At 56.0% G+C, this 18,675-nt stretch overlaps 2 protein-coding genes across 5 annotated transcripts; one reads left to right on the forward strand and one right to left on the reverse strand.

Annotated features, from left to right (window-relative positions):
- Positions 1-119: 119 nt before the first annotated feature.
- Positions 120-7,779, forward strand: VCF1 (VCP nuclear cofactor family member 1). Of its 2 annotated transcripts, XM_071763795.1 has the most exons (4): positions 120-374; positions 1,608-1,704; positions 5,530-5,589; positions 7,108-7,779. In XM_071763795.1, exons 1-4 carry the CDS (start codon positions 328-330, stop codon positions 7,351-7,353), a joined length of 450 nt encoding a protein of 149 aa, XP_071619896.1. In that variant the 5' UTR covers positions 120-327; the 3' UTR covers positions 7,354-7,779. The 2 variants fall into 2 exon arrangements, with proteins under 2 accessions (XP_071619896.1, XP_071619897.1); XM_071763796.1 differs by lacking the exon at positions 5,530-5,589 and having other exon boundaries at positions 121-374.
- COG1 (component of oligomeric golgi complex 1) lies at positions 7,453-17,873 on the reverse strand. Of its 3 annotated transcripts, XM_071763793.1 has the most exons (15): positions 17,476-17,873; positions 16,763-17,007; positions 16,242-16,423; positions 15,770-15,940; positions 15,515-15,668; positions 14,540-14,750; positions 13,276-14,055; positions 12,727-12,873; positions 11,683-11,844; positions 11,297-11,424; positions 10,706-10,814; positions 10,251-10,360; positions 10,088-10,163; positions 9,695-9,733; positions 8,294-8,463 (listed from the first exon to the last, which is right to left on the reverse strand). In XM_071763793.1, the coding sequence occupies exons 1-14, from the start codon at positions 17,854-17,856 to the stop codon at positions 9,716-9,718; spliced, it is 2,874 nt and encodes a 957-aa protein (XP_071619894.1). In that variant the 5' UTR covers positions 17,857-17,873; the 3' UTR covers positions 8,294-8,463; positions 9,695-9,715. The 3 variants fall into 3 exon arrangements, with proteins under 3 accessions (XP_071619892.1, XP_071619894.1, XP_071619893.1); XM_071763791.1 differs by lacking the exon at positions 9,695-9,733 and having other exon boundaries at positions 7,453-8,463; XM_071763792.1 differs by lacking the exon at positions 9,695-9,733 and having other exon boundaries at positions 15,770-15,934.
- Between the last annotated feature and the right edge of the window lie 802 nt (positions 17,874-18,675).

Genomic DNA, 18,675 nt, shown 5'->3' on the forward strand with positions numbered 1-18,675 from the left:
TGGCCCGTGCGGATTGAGCCCCGTGCCCTGTTCCCGTCGCGCTCAGTGACGTGAGGGGGGGCGTGGCCGGCCCAGATCGGGAGCTGCGCAGGCGCAGAGGGAGGCGGCGGCGGCAGCGGCGGCGGAAGCGGCGGGAACGGAACGGAACGGAACGGAACGGAACGGAACGGAACGGAACGGAACGGAACGGAACGGGGGGGAAGGGAAGGGAAGGAAGGAAGCACCGCGGGTCCCGGCCGCGCAGGGCCGGGCAGCGCAGGGAAGGCCGCAACCCAACCCCGCCACACAGCCCCGCGTTCCCCCCGCCCCGGGCCGCCCCATCCCGCCATGAGCTGCCGGCAGCCGCTGCCCAGCGAGCGGGGAGCGAGGCAGAGGTGAGGGACCGGGCATGGGGGCGGGGGGAGGCGGCGACTGGGCACGGAGCCCCGGGCCGTGCCGGTACCGGGGGGGCACCGTGCGGGCACCGGGGAGAGCGGCCCCCGGGTCCCGGGAAGGGGTTACGGGGGGGGAAGGAGGCTCCGGGTGTAGCGGGGCGGGGGGAGCTTTGGGCTGGGAAAGGGGCGAAGGATTTGGGGGGTTCGAGGGGCATCGCTGGGCCTGGGGGGGATGGGAGGGGGAGGCAGAGCCTGGGGGGGGGGGGGGGGGAAGCAGAAGGGAGCGTGGAGGATCCGGGCTGTGCCCACCCGCGGTTGTGACGTGGGAGGGGGGTTTGGGGCTGTTTCCCAGGGGCTGCAGAGGATCGGGAAAGGAGGAGTCTGGAGGAGACGGAAACAAATAGGGAATGAGGAGGAAAACGTCTCCTCGGAGGTGCTGGGGGAGGGGGGGATGTGGTGGAGAGTCCGTGGGCACCCCCGGGATGAGGCAGCTCCTGCTCCGTGGGCGTGGAGCAAGAGCTGAGTCTGGTGCAGCAGCTTCTGTGTGAGAAATGCCACACTCCGGGCTGCTTTGACTCAGCTGGGGATGCGTTGGGTTTCAGTCACCCAGCCCAGCTCTGCCCTGCGTTGGGAACGGTGCTGGAGGTTGTGCCCTGGGAAAGGAGGCTTTAAATTAGTGTTAAATCCTGGGGTGAGTGAGAGGGGTTGGAGTGCAGGAATCCTGCTGAATTCTGCCCCGGAGAGCACTGAGATCCCCAGGGGAGGCACTGGGAAGGGGCTTTCCCTCTGCTGCTCTGGGACAAAACCTCCTGTCCTGCTGGGACAGAGCCTGGCTGGGGCTGCAGCTGCAGCTTGGGGGCAGCAGGAGGGGGGAGCTGAGGATTTAGTGGGAGTGTGGTCACTGCCACTGCCCTGGGGACCTTTCTCAGCCTGTTGGGTGTCACTGGAAGGCACTGGAAGCTGCTTTTCAGCTGTTCCTGAGTTTTGGGAGCAGTTGCAAGGCTGAGGATTGTCACAGGGGTTTCTTTGGGAAGGTGCTCAGCCCCTCTCCCTGCAGCCCCAGCCTGGCAGCTCTGGGGTGGTTTTGTCTCTCAGGGGTTTGGATCCATCCTTCAGGAATTTATCAGGTTTTCCTGCTGGCTTGGCAGAGTTGCCCTTGGGGAACAACTCAGGAGGTTTGTCAGCAAGCTGATAATGTGTTTGGTTTCTTTTTTTTTTTCTCCTCTCCATCAGGAAGAGGAGGAGGAATGGCCCTGAGGAGGATGGGCACGTGCCCCAGAGCAAACGTAGCACCAGGAACTCTGTGCTGCAGGACTCCTGGGACACTGAGGTGAGAACCTCCCTGGGCAAATTCCCTTTTCATTTGGTGCTGAATGGAGGGAGTGGATGGGACCACCTGAAATGTGATTTATTTGGCTCTGTGTGTGAGGCCAGGAGGCACGAGAGGGGTTGGGAACCTGGGGGGATGTGGTTTGGGACTCAGCACGTTTGCCCCTGAGCCTGGTTCCCTCCTGCCTGGATATTCCTGGTGATGCCTTTCAAATCCTGGTGCCCAGCACCCAAGGGAAGCCACAGCAAGGACATGTGGTGCCTCTTGGAGCTTTGGTGCCCAGATGAGGTGTGTGACCCCTGAACAAGTGAGGGGAGGACAAGGTCACAAGGGGTCACCTCCCCTGGCCCCCTGCTCATCTCCTGAGGTGGAAGTGGTCACTGGTGGGAGGAGGTCCCCAAGCCCCCTGTGCTGCAGGCAGAGCTGTTGTCTGGTGTGTGAAAAAGGCTCTGCCAGAGCAGGGGGGTGAATCCAGGCTCACTGGGTCACAGCTGAGCCACCTGGACTCAGGGATTGAGTTTCTGCTCCTGTTTGTCATGGCCATGGGATAAACTGTCCCTGCTTCTCTCCTTGCTGAGGTGACAGATGTTCCAGGATGGTGCAGGCTGTGCTAGCTGGGAGAGTTCTTTAAGGAAAAAAAGATTAAAAATGCTGATTTCCAAGCTGGTGCCAGGTTTCCTGGGCTGTTCCCTGTGTTCATCACCACCTGGGTGTTGCTGTGCTCACACCTGGCTGGCACTGCTGCCAAACAGCCCTGGACAAGAGCATGAACATGCAGAGCAGAGCCCCCCTTCTGCTTGCAGTCCCTGGAAGTTAACAACATGGATTGAAGTTTTTTTCTGCTTATGGAAATATCCTTGTTGGTGTTTTGGGTTGGTTTTTTTTTTTCCCCCAGCCCTCTGCAGATTGGCTGCAAGGAGTGATGATGAACCAGGGCATCCCAGCAGTGCTCCATGGGCTTGGGCTGCAGGAAATGTTCTGTGTTTCTGTTTCCATGCCAGGGGAAAGGCTTCCCCTTTACACTGACACTTAAATCCAGCCAGAGCTCTGCATCCCACTGCTCCTTTCCTGGGGGAAACCTCCCACCTGGCTGGGGTGAGGGTCACTGGTGGAAAAGGAGAGGTTTGAGTGTTCCCCAGGGAGGAATCTGCTGTGCTGCTGTTCCCCTGGCTCCTTCCTGCAGGGCTGGGCTGGGGTCTGAGGGGTAGAACCCTCAGGAGCTGCTCTCCCTCTGACACTGCCCCACTTGTCCAACAGGTTAAACACCTCTGCTGTGTAGAGTAGTTAATGGCTAAAGGAGCTTTGTGGCAGGAGGAGGAGGAGGAGGAGGAAGAAGTTAGTGTGGAACAAGGGATTGGAGTAGGAGTAATGAAATTAAGGCTCTCAGGAAAAAGCCTTCATGGTGAGTGGCTGAAGCACCTCTGCTTGTCCTGTCAGCACCTGGCTGCTAAAATGCAGGAATGGGGAAGTGTCCTGTGGTGGCCTCACCAGGGGGTGACCTCAGCTCTGTCCCTAACTCTGTCTGCCCAGCAGCACCCACCCCACCCCACCCCATCCCCAGGGCTAACCCTGAGCCTCCTGCTTCCTGCATGCCCTGCAGAGCACAGAGCTGCTCCTGACACCCCCAGCTGCACAACAGGAGTGTCCCTGGGGACACTGGAGCTGGGGGGGCTGTGCTTTGAGTTGCCCCAGCTCAGACCTCACAGTGCTGCCTGCTGGTGAGCAGAGCTTTTTGGGGTTTGTTTTGTTTCCCTTTCCTGCTGAGCAGGGTCACTGAGCTGAGCATGCCCAGAGAGCTGAGCCACGGGGTGAAATCAGTTGTTTCTGTCAGGATTTCCTGTGCCACAGGGAGACATTCTTGTGCTCACAGTGCAGGAGTGCTTCCCACTGGTGGCACTGATGGAAATTCTGGGCAGTTTGTAACCCTTTGAGTCACTTTCCTGATTCTTTGCCGTGTCCTGCTGCAGGTGAGAGACCCTCAGTACCTTCAGGATATTGAGCTAGGAGAGAAGGGGGGGAGGAGGAGCAATTGGTACCCCCAAGGGGTACATGAGGAGAGAATTGCTTTTCATCTGAGAGCACCCACACTCCAGCTTTTTGTGGAGCACTCCCTAAAGCAGAGGTTCCTTTGCCCCCTCCAGCTCCAAGCTCTTTTCTCTCTGCTTTACCCCAGACCATGACCTCAGTTTGCAAACCAGGCTGTGGAACTAACCCTGAGCTTGCTTTTTTGTCACCATCTCTTTCCATTTTTATATTTTTTTTTCCAGGTCTTGTTCTTCCTCCCTGACAGAAAGATGTGTAAGATGAAAGATTCTTTTTCTTTTTTTTTTTTGGTCTTAGAGACAGGTCAGCCATGGGCTGTTCTGTGAGGCTGCTCCTCACTCCTGCTCACATGAGCTCAGTTGGATGCTCAGGAGGATAAAGGATTAACAGGATGGTGCTGTTTGCTCCCACTGGGTTGTCCTTCATCCAGGGTATGGAGGCAGCATCCCTGGCTCTGATTTTTCCAGGAGGGAAGCAGAGGTTTCTCCTCAGTCTCCACCAGCTTCTGAGCAAACTCCTGAGCCCATCTGCAGTTCCTGCTCCTCCTGGAGCTGCCACGGAGCTGGAGCAGTGACAGCCCCCCAGGAGCTGCCAGGTGATGGAGGGGCTGGGCTGGACCCCCAGCAGAGGGTTCACAGCCCACTGAAGCAGAGAATTTCCCTCCCCTCAGCAGGAGGTCACCTGTGTTGTGTTCCCTGCTCCTCACTTAGGCAGGAAAAGCCCTTCCTGCTCTCCTGGCAGGCAGAGCTGCTTGGGGATCCCTCTTGGGAATCATGAGCTCTGCAGCCTGGGGAGCCAGGAATGAGGAGCCCTTTGCTCTGATTTTCCATGAGAAAGAAGGGAGCCTGCAGTGTTCTGTTCAGCCCTTTTCCTTCCTGAGCAGCTTTCTGCCCTAAAACCTCCTTTTTTTTTTTCAGGTGGTTCCTCTGTGTGGCTGTCAGGAGCCTTTTTCAGCACTTCTCTCCCATCCAAGTTTTGCTCTGTCACAGCCACCCCACTGCATGGCTCTTAGGGAGGGGATGATCTCCAGCTCTGCTTAAACCCAGCTGACACCTCTGTCCAGGTCACCCTGAAGCTTTTGAGAGCAGCAGGGTCAGGTTCTTAAGTTCCTTAAGTCGTGGATGGTTGAGATGCCACCTCCCAGCCCACCAGATGGTGATCACCAGATGAACACACTCAGCCTGGGGTTTGGGAATGATTTAAAACCTCTCTGGCTGCTCAGGGTGATGTGGAGAGGGGCTGAAGTCTGCAGCTGCCTCTTTGATGCTCCAAAATTCTCATAAAAATCTCCTTGGGCTGCTCCCCCTTTGCACCTTTCCACCTGAAGCTGTGTCTGGTTGTAGCTGCCTGTCACTGCTGCCATGGTGGCTTTTAAAGATTTCTTTTTGTTTGGTTTTTTTTTTGTTTGTTTGTTTGTTCTGTCTGACTGTAGTCCAAATGCCTCTCAGAATGTGCACCACAGCCTGGGGCAATGGTAGGTGGGTCTCTGACATGGTTTGGGCAGTCCATGGGGTTCACCTGCTTAGTGAATTTTTGCCTTAGAGAAATGGAAATAAAGAGGGTCTGAGGAAGCAGAGCTGCCACAGCCTGAGGTGCAGGAAGCACCCAGGACACTGACCTTGTTCCTAAAAAAAAAAAACAAAACCAAAAAAAACCCCCAAAGAAACAAAGCTTAGCACAAAACAATCATTACTAACAGCTCTGGAAGTGCTTGTTGCTATGTGGAAGGGCAGCAGGGAGCAATCCCAGGTTCTCACTTCCCTTTTTCACCTTGATTTTCAGAAAGTGGCGGTGAAAAGCCCCAAGGAAGCCAGGCAAAAAGGCAACAAAGTGTCCTGTGCGGTGGGTTCCTCTCCAAGGCTGCTCTGAGCTGCTCAGCATTGCAGTGGTTGTGCTTCTGGGCACTGCTCCCTGGCTCCCCCTCTCCTCCTGGAGCTGCTCCCTCTCCAGCTTCACCAAACGCAGGAAAAGGAGCTGGAGGTGTAGCTGGATCTGCTGCTTCCCTCAGGAGAGCTTCTCTTGTTCCCTCCTGCCCGAACCTCACCCCCCAGCACACCTCACTGCCTTGCTTGCTTTACTACAGCTGAAGCATTTCTTTTATTTTAGGTTTTGTTTTTTTTTTTCCCTTTTGTGGCTTACCAAACAAGGGAATTTTTGTGCCCCAGTTGTCACGAGCAATTGTGGAATCAGTGCTGGGATGGAGGGGGGGTTTCCACTCAGCACTGAGATGTTGTCCCCCTCTGATCCTCAGGTTCTTCCTCACTGCTTGTTGACAGATGGGTTGGGTGCAGCTTGCACCATTCTTCAGATTTATTCATTCCAAAGTGAGGCCTTCTGGATGTGGTGCTGGGTGTTGGAATTACTGAGGGCTGCTCTAAATTTGTTGCCTTCCCCCTGTGGCCACCAAGCTTTGACTTTTGTGCTTTTAGTTTCAGACTTAGAAAAAACATGTGTTTTCCTTTGAGCTGCTTTTGTGAGTTCCCTCCCTGCAGGGTGGCAGTGCAGCCTCCTCTGGGTCTTCAGCACCTAAAGTTTTGCAGTCTTGCCTTCAACAAAATATCACACAGCAATGAAATATTTCAGCTGTAACCAATGGAACTTTTCATTACCAGCCCTAAAAATGGTGTAAACCAAACAGTTTTATGTCTTTGAAGCACTGAAAATGTTGATTTTTCTCCCAGTCATTTCTGTGTTTACCCTAACTGCTGGCAAACCCAGGAGACCCAAACCATCAGTTCCCTCTTTGGAACCTCAGTGCCTGTTGCTCTTGCACTGCCCCCTTGAGTAAATTGTTACAGAAAAACCCCCAGTTTGTGTTGCTGCTGCTGAACTGGGAGGAGGAGTGGTTGTGTGTGGTACCAGGGTGCTCAGAGACTTAAAATGGGCACGGAGCTGTGTTTGTAACTGCAGACCTCACTTCAGGAAGGCTGGAAACTGCTTTGCATGGTGCTTAACATCTGGCAGAGCAGCAGTGAGCAGTGTTCCTCCTGCCCTGCCCCTGCTCACACCTCCACTGCACCTCCCCTGGGCTTTACTTCCCAGCTCTCAGGGGAACTCAGCAAACTTCACTAGTGCTGCAGTGGGTCTTGGGGCAGAGCTGGGGGGCTTAGAGCTGGGAAGAAGGTTGAAATGCAATGTCCTGGAGGTCAGGGGACCTGTGGGGGAAGGATTGCTCCTCCTTCCCACGTGCTGGCAGTGAGGGAAGCCAGGAATGCCAGGAAAGCAGTGGGTGGGTTTGTGTTTGGGCATCAGGTGAGCCTGGAGGTCTGGAAGGGAGGGACTCAGGAGGTTTGCTTACCCCAGGGGCTTGGTGCTGGACACAACCCTGTGACTCTGGTGTTAACTTTCTCTCTGTCTCAGTCCTCCAGCAGCGATAGTGGCAGCAGCAGCAGCAGCAGCTGTAGCAGCAGCAGCATCAACAGCCCTGACCCAGCCTGTGGTGCAGAGAGCAGCCTGAACCCCAGGATTGCAGGATCCAGCCCTGTCTCCTCTCAGCCCTTCCACGAGCAGTCTGCACTAAGCCAAGGCCCCTACTTCCACATCAACCAGATCCTGAAGGAGGCACATTTCCACAGCCTACAGAGCAGGGGACGCCTCCCCACATGATGCACCAGCAGCTCCCTGCCTTCTGTGAAGGGACAGCACTGTGTAGATTTGATATTTCAACCTAAAAGTTTGTTAAAATGGAATTGCACAAAACGCCTGTTGCCTTTTCAGTCTATATTTGGAATAACAGGTTAACAGGAAATTGTTTACTTGTGGTTTGCTGCACTATTGCAATGCAAAAGGGGCTTTGAAGCAATTTTTATAGGATTCTTTTCGGGGTGGTTATAAAGTACGTGGCAAGAGGAGACTGAGGAACCCACATCTGTGTTATAGGATTGCAAAATGTCCAATTCCAATCGACTGCCTAATCTGTTTGTTAGCAATTTGTTGCTTTCTGTAAAGTCCTCTCCAACATCCATCTTCAGTTTTATAAGTCTTTTTTTTTTTTTTTTTTTTTTTTAATTTCAATAAACTAGTAAAAAATGATTTGGCAGCAGAATTCTTTTGAGCATTTAGAGGGAATCAGACAGGAAGAACAGGGGCTGTCCCTGAAGTCCTCTAGAAATGCTCTGGCTGGGAACTTTCCACCCAGCCTGGCATGCAAGGAGCCTTATCTTGCCTGATCTTTATTGCTGCAGTACTGAAAAAAAAACCCAAATAAATGTGGAACTAGAAGCTGGAAAGGTTGGGCAGCTGGAGCTGGGATGTCAGGTGCCTGTGGAGAAAGGAGAGTAGGCTGGGGAGGGCTTTCTGAAGGTGTTTTGGGGTGATGTTGCTCCAGTGCCCATTTTTAGCTGTGAAATGTTTTCTGTTACAGTGTGTAGGTTGTTTGGTTGTTGGTTTTTTTTTCTTCTTTTTTGACTTTAAGGTTAACAGCTCCTAAGGAACAGGAAGTGAAGGACTGGCACCCCCTCTGTTCCAGCAGCCGGAGGCAAGGCCAGTGCTGAGCTGGGCCTGATCCCTGCCCAGGGAAGAGAAACATCCTGCATCAAGACAACTACACAGCCAAACTTTTTATTTTCAACTGCATCACTTGGTCATGCCCGAGAGCCACCCCAGCTTGAAGAGAGAAGGTGCAGCTGTGTCCTCCTCCTCAGTGAGGAGCTGCCTGAAGAGTGAGCCAGGGCGTGAGGCCTCGTCCTCTGCTCTTGTCAGCCCAGGGCTGGGAACCTGCTCAGTTTGGAAGAAAGAACCCCTCAGGAGCTGCTGCAGCTTGGCTGTCACCCCCTCCACACCCTCATCTACAGGAGCTGCAAGGAGGTGAGGACTGCATCAGAACAGCTCTGCTGAGGCATCTTCAGCTGGGAGCCCCAGGGCAGTGAGGAGCAGGGGCAGCTGGGGGAGGCAGCAGCACCTTGCTGCCAGCACCAGGGAACTTGGCAGAAGTTCTTCACCTGCAGGAAAGGAGCTGTTGCTCCCAGAGCAAGGGGATGCCAGCAGGGCAGAAGCACAGCTGGTGCCCTCACAGGGAGCTGTTCTGGGGGAAGTATGGACTTGAACCTCTCCTGAAGTGTTTTAGCCTAAAAGAAGGTGCAAGCATCTGCCAGGGATGCTGAGAAGTGTGGCTGGCACTGAACACAGGTAGGTGTGTGTGTGTCTGTGTGTGTCTGTGTGTGTGTGTGTCTGTGTGTGTGTGTGTCTGTCTGTCTGTCTGTGTGTGCCTGTGTCTGTCTGTCTGTCTGTGTGTGCCTGTCTGTCTGTGTGTGCCTGTCTGTCTGTGTGTGCCTGTCTGTCTGTGTGTGCCTGTCTGTCTGTGTGTGTCTGTCTGTCTGTCTGTCTGTGTCTGTCTGTCTGTCTGTCTGTGTCTGTCTGTCTGTCTGTCTGTCTGTCTGTGTCTGTCTGTCTGTCTGTCTGTCTGTCTGTGTCTGTCTGTCTGTGTCTGTCTGTCTGTGTCTGTCTGTCTGTGTCTGTGTTTTTGTGTGTGTGTGTGTGTGTTTGTGCCACCACAGCAGGAGAGGGGAGCAACAGGAGTGAGCCAAACATCACTGCACACTTCCACACCACCACAGCTGAGGGATGAGAGGGGAAGGACACCCTCACTGCCAAGCTTTGGGCTTTTCAACAGCCCCCGTGCTCTGCCTGATCCTTAATGCTGCTGAATTGTGGGAAGCTGCAGAGGAAACATCTGCATCTCTGCTTGGATCAAACCAGGCTCTTCCATCCCAGAAAAGGCATCACCACAGATGGGTTATTGGGGTGTTCATTACAGCTTCCTGGGGCAGTGAGGTGTTCCCTGCCCCTCTCAGACCTCAGCACAGAGAACTCCATTGAAGCAGATGTTGTAAACTGGGGGAGATGAAGCAACAGAATGGTTTGTTGAGTGCTAAAACTCAGAACAGGACAAGACAGAGCCTTTGCAAGAGAAGCAAGCAAGCCACTCTGTGCACACAGGCTTCAATACCCAAGCAGCCTTCATCAGGAGTTAAAGGTCAGCATCCCACTGGAAAGGAGGTCAGAGAATTAGCTGGAATCCTTTGATCTTTCTCACAGCCATCTTTAAATGAACTTTTATGCTTTGATCTCAAAATGCCCCAGCTGTTTAAGTGTTCACTGCCTTCTCCTGGTGGTTATTGCCTGGCTGGTACCACAGAGCAGTGAGCCCCAGGGCTGCAGGGGCTCCCAGGTGGTTTTGGTGAAGGTCAGGGGGAAATCCAAACCACCCCACACTGTGCTGGTTCTCTCATTTTACCCAAAATAAAAATCAGGTTAAATGTTAACTGTTTGGCTACTTTCTTCTTTCCTCTCTAGCTCTAGTGTTGGTGGGAGAAGGAGCCCTGCAAGAAGCTGTACTGACCTGAACCCTTTCTGTGCTCCTGGCAGCAGATTTGCTCTTCCGTGAGCTCGACATGCTCAGGGGCAGGAGTCCAAACCTTCAGAGATGGGAGAAGGAAATGTGGGAGGTCACAGGGAAGTTCCCAAAGAGCCAGGAGAAGGCACAGGAGAGCCGAGGACCTCACCTGATCTGGCTGGATGCTAAAGGCAAGATGTTGTGGAGCTCCTGGGAGCTGGGGGTGCTGCTCCGGCCCGTGTACTGGTTCTCTGTCCCGGTCAGCAAGCCAAAGAGAACCTGGAGGGCAAGAAGGAGCTGTGGGTATTTGGGGGCAAGGTCTAATGGTTGGTTTTAAGTTTGAAGTGTCTCCCTTCCCCCTCTTCACTCTTGCTTTTCATTGGCACTGCTCCTTATCACCACAGCTGAGTTCTAGCCCTGTTCCAGCACTATTTCACTCCAGGCAGGATGGAGCTCAGCAAGCTCCTCTTATCTTTGGCTGGCATTAAATAATTTCCTGCTTCTGAGAAGTGCCAGTGGTTATCTCGAGCCATTAAGCAGTTTATGAAGCCAGCCTGGCCACCCTTCCAAATGTGGTTTGCAGCCCTGCTTCCTGATCCATCCCTTCCTCCTCCTCCAACTCACAGAGGTTCTCTGAACCTGCCGATTCAGGTTGCTGTTCAAGTGGGGAGTGAACACGTCCAGGTCGAAGGGATCAATGTGTCCCTCCAGGAAATCTGTCACCTTCTCCATCCTGCAAGCAGAGCAGAGCAGAGCCCTGTCAGGGTTTCACTGGCCCTTCCAACACAGTGAGGGATTTTCCCTGAGCAAACCAGGAATTACTCAGCAGAACAGCAGCTGCCTCAAGGGCTTCCTGCAATTACACAACCTCCAGCAGCTGCTGAAGAGGAACCTTCTCCCCGTGGCACCACTCAGAGCTGCCTCAGCTCTCAGGCTGAGCACACACAAGGTTTTCCTTAACCCCTGGGTGGAGGCTTAGCTGTTCTCTCCAGAATATCCCTGCCACCATCTGGACACAGTGTGGATGGAAGCAGGGGGGACCAGCCCGCCGTCTCCAAGCTCTGTGCTGCAGGATCCCGCCCCTCCCTCTCTATTTCGAGGACAAGCTCAGTGTGGGTGAAGATATCAGAGACCTGTGTCTGCACTGCCCTGCTCCCGAGGGATCCTCCTGGATTTTAAACCCTTTTAGAGCCCCACAGCTGAAGCCCAGCACACCTGGAGTCATGTCTCATCCTGCTGGCTTTTCCTTCCTCGCCCTTTGCCACCAGGATGCTGCTCAGGTACCGCAGGTCGTAGAGGAGCTGCAGAGCTCTGTTCTGGGTCATGGGGAAGGCACCTGCTCTCTGCAAAGAGGAGGCAGGAATGGGCTGCTCACTGGCACCAAGAGAGGGCTCCAAGGGCTGCTTCAGGGGAAATGTTTAAAAACAGCAGCCCCAAGACACAGCCCCCCCTAAGGAACCGTCCCAGCGTGCCAGCTGCTGCCTGAGCCATTCTTGGCTCAGTTTTCTGGGGGGCAGAGGAAAAAGAGACTCACCCAGATCTTTCCTGTCCCCAGTGACCCTCCCATGTCCCCCCAGCTGGAGTGAGGGCTGATCCTGTACCTTCTCCTGCTTCTCTTCCATGAGCTTTTCATAGGCACTCAGCACTTCTGCCATGCAGGTCTTCAGCAGCTCCTGCAAGGTGACTTTGGGAAGAGTGTGACCACCCACCCGGTTCACCTCTTGGCACAGGCTGAAGAGGAGGCACTGGACATGCCAGGAGGGCTGTTTAGGAAAGCTGTGTTAGTTCCCTGGGGTCTGTAAACAGCATTAACTTTCTCAGCAGCACAGCATCACTTGGGTTCTCCTGCTGGCAGCTTCCTACTTTCTCACAAAGCTCTGAGTCTCAGACCTATGTGCCCCCACACAGCATGGCTAAGGCACCTCACACCTTTTTGCTGACACACCAGGCATTTGCTGTGGTTCTCAAAGTCCCACAAGAATTTTTACCAGAGGTGTTCACCTGAGTGTCCTCAGAACAGGACTGCCTGGGCCTTTTCTGTCCCCACCCACTCCCTGGCCTCTGCAGTTACTCCCTTGTTCTTCTGCTGGGAGCTACTCAGCTGCTTTTTCCTCCAAAATCAACAAAATTCCCCTTTCTCAGGTTCACTACAAACCTGGCCAGCCCCTCCTGTACCCTGCAAACACAGAACTTGCTCTTGCCCTGGCCCTCCTCTCCCTCCACAATTGTCACCTCTGTGTCACTCCACACCCCAGGGCAGCTGCTGGGTCTCCTGAGCTTTGCCCAATCCCCCTGCTGCAGCCCTGTCCTTCAGTGCATCCAGGTTCCATCAAATCTCTCTCCTGGGGGCCTCTGTGTACAAACCAGGCCCAAGTCCTTCTTTGGCTCAGTTCTACAGGATCTGGGCCCATCTCATTCATTGGAACATACAGCAGCAGTTCTCTCATTTCCTTCCTCTGACCTCTGTTCTTAGAAGCTGAGTATCTCCAACAGTAAATAGGAGCACTGGTGCCCTCTGTTCCCAGCACCAGGCACACTGCTCAGCAGGGCAGCCTTGTCAAACTAGCAGCAGCTTTGCAAACCAGCACTCTGCTCCCCCCCTGCAGATCATTCCTCTGCATTTTCCCCCAGGATGTTTCTCATACCTGCGCAGGCAGCCGGATCTTTGATGTTACACTGTTCCCAGCCTCAGTCTCCTCCTGAATTTCAATTTCATCCCAGTTTGTGGCTGTAGCCAGGACAGAGCCAGCTGTGTCCAGCAGCAACGTGTGGCTGAAGGACTGCACCAGAGCCTGGAGTGGAGAACACAAAAGCTCCCAGTCACAGCTCCAACAGAAGGACCAAAGGATGGACAGCCTGCTCCTGCTCACACATCCCTGGGGGTTTGGATGGGGCTTGGAGCAGCCTGGTCTGGTGGGAGGTGTCCCTGCCCAGGGCAGGGGGTTGGAATGAGGTGATCTTTAAGGTCCCTTCCAACCCAAACCAGTCTGGGATTCTCTGGTCCCCTTGCTCCACCCCAGGTCAGTCTTCTGGAGACCTTCCCACTGGATACCACCTCTGGGCTGCCACCACCTCCTGTCCCTGTGGGCAGGGTGTCCCTGTCCCTGTCCCACGAGCACCGTGGCAGCAGCACAGGCTGCAGGGAGCCACAGCCCACGCGGGAAGCAGCTGTGACAAGAAAAGCAGCTCCTTACTTTGGTGACAGCCGAGCTCCAGATCTGGTAAGCAGACAGGCTCTGCTGCAGGAGCTCTGCCTTCACCTCCTGCCACTTGGCCTGCACGGGGCTCATTTCTTGGCTTTTCCCTTTCCCCAGCTTCTTGGCGGAGCGGGGTTCCCTCAGCAGGGTCTGGGTGCTGCCCCCCCTGCCCAGGACACAGCGCTGCAGGTGAGGGCAGAGCTCGCTCAGCGCCTGGCACAGCCTGGCCATGAATAGGACAGCGTTGAGCTTGGGATCGTTGGGAACGTCCCCCTGAGTCCCCAGCAGGCTCTGGGCAGTCCGGAGCTCCTCCCGGAGGCAGCCCAGGAGGTGCTGGATGCAGCCCAGGCAGTGCTGTCGGAGCAGCTCCTCCACCCTGCCCGCGTCCCCGTAGCGGTCGAAGGCGGAGGGCGGGGGAGCTGCTTCCCTGGGCTCTGGGGAGTCAGGGGGAAGGTAGAAGAGGAGATCGTCCAGCTTGTCCTTCAGCTTCCAGTCCAAGGCTGAGCAGAAGCTCTGCAGGCAGGGCGTGAGGGCCTGGGCCTTCATGGAGAGGCCGCTCTTGGGGAGGGGGCCACGGTTGGCCACGCTGACCCAGGCGGCGTCGGGGGGAAGGTCCCCGGGGCTCTCTGACCACAGGAACAGAGCCACGTTGTGTTCCAGCTGGATCTGCCTGCTCAGCCCAGAAGTGCTGGGCTGGACTTCCAGTTCCTGCAAGGCTGAAGTGAGAAGCTGTTTGGAGCTGCTTGAGATGGAGTCGAACCCTTCTTTGGTCAGTGTCTGGAGAATCGGGAGGAAAAAAGGAAAGAAAAAGAAAAACTTTTATGTGTGCTCCCTGGCAGTTAAAATACTTAATTAGTGCTGCTACCAGGAACCAGTGGGCTGCTGGAGATCACAGAATCATTTGGGTTGGAAAGGAGCTCTGGGATCATCAAGTCCAACCCTTGATCCACTCCCCTCGTGGTTCCCAGACTCTTCTAAAAATCCTCCAGAATCCACCCCCTCCCTGGGCAGCCCATCCCAAGGCCTGATCACCCTCTCTGGAAAGAATTTCTTCCTAATACCCAACCTAACCCTCCCCTGGCAGAGCTTAAGCCCATGGCCTCTTGTCTTACTGGTAGCTACTTGGGAGCAGAGCCCAACCCTCCCCTGGCTCCAACCTCCTTTCAGGGAGTTGTAGGGAGTGATGAGGTCTCCCCTGAGCCTCCTCTTCTCCAGACTCAAATAGTGATGTCAAGAGGGAGCAGAGAGCAAGGCCACTCACCTCTAGCCTGTCCAGGAAGAGCTGCTGCAGCAGGTCCTCCCAGAAGGAAGCAGTTTTGTGCAAGAGGCGTTGGCACAGGGCCTCCCAGTTCTGGCTGATGGACTCACTGGTCAGCAGCTCCCAGACAGCATCACGGATCCCTGCCAGGCCCTTCATGCTCTTCACGTAGACCAGCAGGCTGCTGACCCCAGCCCTGATGTCCTCACTGCACCTGAAAGCAATGGTTTTTTTCCCCTCAGTCTGAGAGGCTCAGCTGCAGCCCCTGGGAAGCAGCAGAGCAGATGAGCTGCACTGAGGTGGGGGAATTCTCCGTCTGTTGGGCAGAGGCTCTTCCAGCAGGGCTGAGGGGACCTTTTCCTCTCACATCCCACACCAGAGTCCTGCAGGAAAGCCACTGGGAGGAACCCTGGGCTGTGGTGGGTGTCAACTCCAAGAGGATGGCACCCAAGGAATGCTGGAAGGGTGGGGGGGGCTCTGGGAAGGGCTGGGGAAACATCCCATGGCCAGGGAGCACCCTGTGGGGGCTGCAGCTGCTGGCAGGGACCAGCTGGCCCATCAGGGCTGATGAGGATGTTAAGGGGCAGTGGGGCTGACCCCATCAAGGGGTCAAAGGCAAAGTGGGAAGGGGTGGAGCTGGCACCTCTATAAAAGGGGTCTGGCTGCCCCCAGACAGCTCAGGGAAAGGCAGAGAAGAGAAAGGAGGTGCTGGAGCAGGAGCCAGGTAAGGGATTTTCTTCTCATTTATTCTGTGCTTGTTTGCTGGAGGCTGTGGCAGTGTAAAGGAGCTCTAGAAAATATCTTTGTGTTGCTGGGTCTGTTACAGCAGTGTCACTGCTGTTAGGAGGGATGCTGGGCCAGAAACCAGCAGAAGGAGCAGCTTGGCTGGAGTAAGGAAGGAGGAGAGCTTGGGTTTGTGGCACAGAAGCCCTGTGGTGTCTGGGAGAGCCCTGCAGAGGGGAACATGGTGACACTCACATGGTGATCCACTTCTGCAGCGTGTCTCTGAGGTAGTCCTGGCTGATGGGGTGTGCCAGGGTCCTCAGGGTTGGCTGGAACCCCACTACAGACTCTGGGAGGTACTTGAACCAACTGCTCAGTTTCATCTCCTCCTCCAGAACCCCCCCTTTCCCTGGAAGCACAGAGGGCTGGGTCAGCTCAGCACGGAGGTGACCTCCTGCCTGTGAAGCCAGGGTGGGGAGAGGCCTAAGAGAGGAGTTGCCTGGGTGTTACCTGCTGGGTGCTGGCCTGTGGTGCTCTCCAGGGTGGAGAAGAGCAAGCCACAGGGCAGGGTGGGATCTGGGGGCATCCCTTCAGGCATGGTGTAGAAGAGAGCATGGGCCTGGTAGAGGGTGGTGGTTAGCAGCTCCATCAGTGAACACACCTGAGCTTTTATCCCTGCACCTGCAGAGAAAAAACTTTCAGGCCAGGCAGCCCTGAGGGTCCAGTGAAAGCTTCCAGAGAAGGCCTGGAGGGCAGAGGACTCAGCCCCAGGCTTCACCAAAGCAGATGGGCTTCAGCACTGTTGTTTTTTGTGGTGTTTTGTTGTGCTAACACAGCGTGGTGGCTGCATCCCCCCCATCCCGAGCTCTAAAGGAATAACCCACCCACCCACCCTTCTGTGGGGCAAGAGGGAGATGAAGTGAAGGGGGCTACCCTGACTTGGGGAAGAAAACCAAAAAAGGATCCAGCATGTTCTACTGACCGTGGTGTGGCTGGTTGAGGAGCTGCTGGATGGCCAACTTCCTGGCCAGAAGGAAGTCAGCCAGGGCCTGGCGTGGAGAGCTGTCCTCCAGGAGCATGATGGCACAGAGGGCTTCTGCCACTGCCTGGTCTGAGGCAGTCTGGCTCTTCAGCAGGCACTTTGTTTCCTGCAGGATGGTGGATCTGCCCAGGGAAGGGGTTCAGCAGTCAGTGGCTGTGGTGTTTGACTGGGATATTTAGTGGGATGTTCTTATCCCCAGACACAGGGACTCAGGACTGAGCTGTTCCTGCCCCGGGGCTGGCAGCAGGACCTTAGGGTTGCTGTGGGGTCTCAGGGGTAGGAAGGGACCTTCAAAGCCCACCCTGGGCAGGGCCATCTTTTGCTAGCCCAGGTTGCCCCCAGCCCTCTCCAACCCACATCCACCCCCCTCGGATAACCCATCCCAGCATCCCACCACCCTCACTTCTCCCCGGTGGCCACCGAGGAGCCGCTGGTAGCCCTGCCCTGAGGGTGCCCCTCACCTGAGGTGGCTGGCAGCCGCCACTTGCCGCAGGAGGATGGGGAACCGGGTCAGAACCGGGCTGCTGTGGGCCCGGGGCCCGTCGAGCTGGAGCTGGTGCCGGAGGTGTCCGGCGAGGAGGTGGAGGCGGGCGGCAGGCAGGTACCTGGCAGCTTCCACAGCTCCCCACACCTTCTCGGGGATGTCCAGCAGCAGCTTCAGCTGTGCTGCTGCCCGGTAAAAGCTTTCCTGAGCTGGGGACTGAGCCTGGAGGGGGAGAAGCAAAGGATGAGGAGGGGATTGAAGGGATGAGGAAGGAATTCACAGAATCATTTGGGTTGGAAAGGGGCTCTGGGGTCACCAAGTCCAACCCTTGATCCACTCCCCCCGTGGTTCCCACACTCTTCTTAAAAACCTCCAGGGATGCAGAATCCACCCCATTCCAATGTCTGATCACCCCCTCTAGAAAGAATTTTTTCCCAATTTCCAACCTAACCCTCCCCCAGCAGAGCTGAAGCCCATGGCCTCTTGTCTGACTGATAGAGCCCGACCCCCCCCTGGCTCCAACCTCCTTCCAGGGAGTTGGGGACAGTGACGAGGTCTCCCCTGAGCCTCCTCCAGGCTGAACACCCCCAGCTCCCCCAGCCCTTCCTCACAGGGCTCGTGTCCCATCACACCATCAATCATTAAAAGGATTAAATTAAAAAGGTTCCAGGGCTTTTCCCAACCCCTCACCAGCACGGTGGGAGCGGGTCGGGCCGGACTTCCCCGCTGCAGCCCCCGCACAGCCCCCAACAGGCGCTGGGCGCTGATCCGCATCTCGGCGATGGTGTCGGCCGCCTCGATGAGGTCTCGGTAGCGCTCCCCCACCATCTGCCTCAGCTCCTCCCGCTTCTGCTCGATGTCGGCCCGCAGCTTCCGCTCCACCGCCCGCAGCTCGGACGCGGTGTGAGCTTCGAAAAGGGCTTCGGCCTCCGCTCCCCGAACCCCCGGGACCGGCCCGGCCCGCACGGACGTGGCCGCCGCCATTTTAGGGAAGGGCGAGGGCGGGGAGGGCGCTTCCGGGGTGGCCCCGGGGCGCCGCCATCTTTGTGCGGGGCAGAGCCGCGTTGCCATGGCGACGGTGCCGGCAGGCCACGCCGGTTGATAGGCATCTTTTTTATAATTAATTTATACGTATAATTTTGTTTATTTTTTGCCGGTCCACGCGTCCTGCGGGTGCCGCTGTGGCTCCACCACCCCACCGGAGGAGGGGAGGGAGGGGGGGGTGTTGGTGTTTTCCCGGCTCAGCCCCCCAGGAGTGGGGATGGGGGCTTGGAGGGATCTCTCCGAGCCCCCTTTGTCTCCTCTCCGTCGGGTCTGCCTTAGAAGGGACCTCCCGGAACACTCCCGGTTTCGTGTCACCCTACCCGGCAGCACTAGAGGGAGACAACGGGACGGCGGAGGATGGCGGGGACCGGACCGGACCAGGCTCGGGGTTCTCCCGCTAATGGGGCATTTTTGGGGTGGGTGGGCGGGCTCTGCTTAAAGCTCTGCCTGCCAGGGGGATGGCGAGGCTGCAGCTGGGGGTGTTGAGGTCCCCTCTGCCATCCCTGCTCTGCGCATCCCCCCAAAAATGTCCCAATCCTCCTGGGGGGGAAAAAACCCAAACAACCGCTCCTCTTGCTCGGGTCTGGCAAAATCACGCCGAGCGGAAGGGTGTTTGCGGGGGGAGCAGCTGGAAAGCACCCCATGGAGTCAAAACTGCTCCGAATCGTGGGTTTTTCTGCCTTTTGGTGCGGCTCCATCCCGCAGATCCCATCCCGCAGATCCCATCCCGCTGGGGCAGAACGGAACCACCCCACTCGGGATTTGGGTCGCAACCATCGTCCCCGGGCACTTGCTGCCTTTCTTTTCTCAGCCTTTTTGTGAAGACTCAATATTTCTGACAGGCAC

This window comes from Heliangelus exortis, chromosome 20 (assembly GCF_036169615.1).
Source record: "Heliangelus exortis chromosome 20, bHelExo1.hap1, whole genome shotgun sequence".
Lineage (NCBI taxonomy): Eukaryota > Metazoa > Chordata > Aves > Apodiformes > Trochilidae > Heliangelus > Heliangelus exortis.

Excerpts from the sequence above, each read along its gene's own strand:
- VCF1 (XM_071763795.1), top strand. The coding sequence starts at position 328 with ATGAGCTGCCGGCAGCCGCTGCCCAGCGAGCGGGGAGCGAGGCAGAG. Across the intron at positions 375-1,607 it reads GAGCGGGGAGCGAGGCAGAG|GAAGAGGAGGAGGAATGGCC; the intron begins GTGAGGGACCGG and ends CCTCTCCATCAG. Across the intron at positions 5,590-7,107 it reads GCAACAAAGTGTCCTGTGCG|TCCTCCAGCAGCGATAGTGG; the intron begins GTGGGTTCCTCT and ends TCTCTGTCTCAG.
- COG1 (XM_071763791.1), bottom strand. The coding sequence starts at position 17,856 with ATGGCAACGCGGCTCTGCCCCGCACAAAGATGGCGGCGCCCCGGGGCC. Across the intron at positions 15,669-15,769 it reads CACAGGCCAGCACCCAGCAG|GGAAAGGGGGGGTTCTGGAG; the intron begins GTAACACCCAGG and ends CTGTGCTTCCAG. Across the intron at positions 14,056-14,539 it reads TCTTCCTGGACAGGCTAGAG|ACACTGACCAAAGAAGGGTT; the intron begins GTGAGTGGCCTT and ends CCGATTCTCCAG.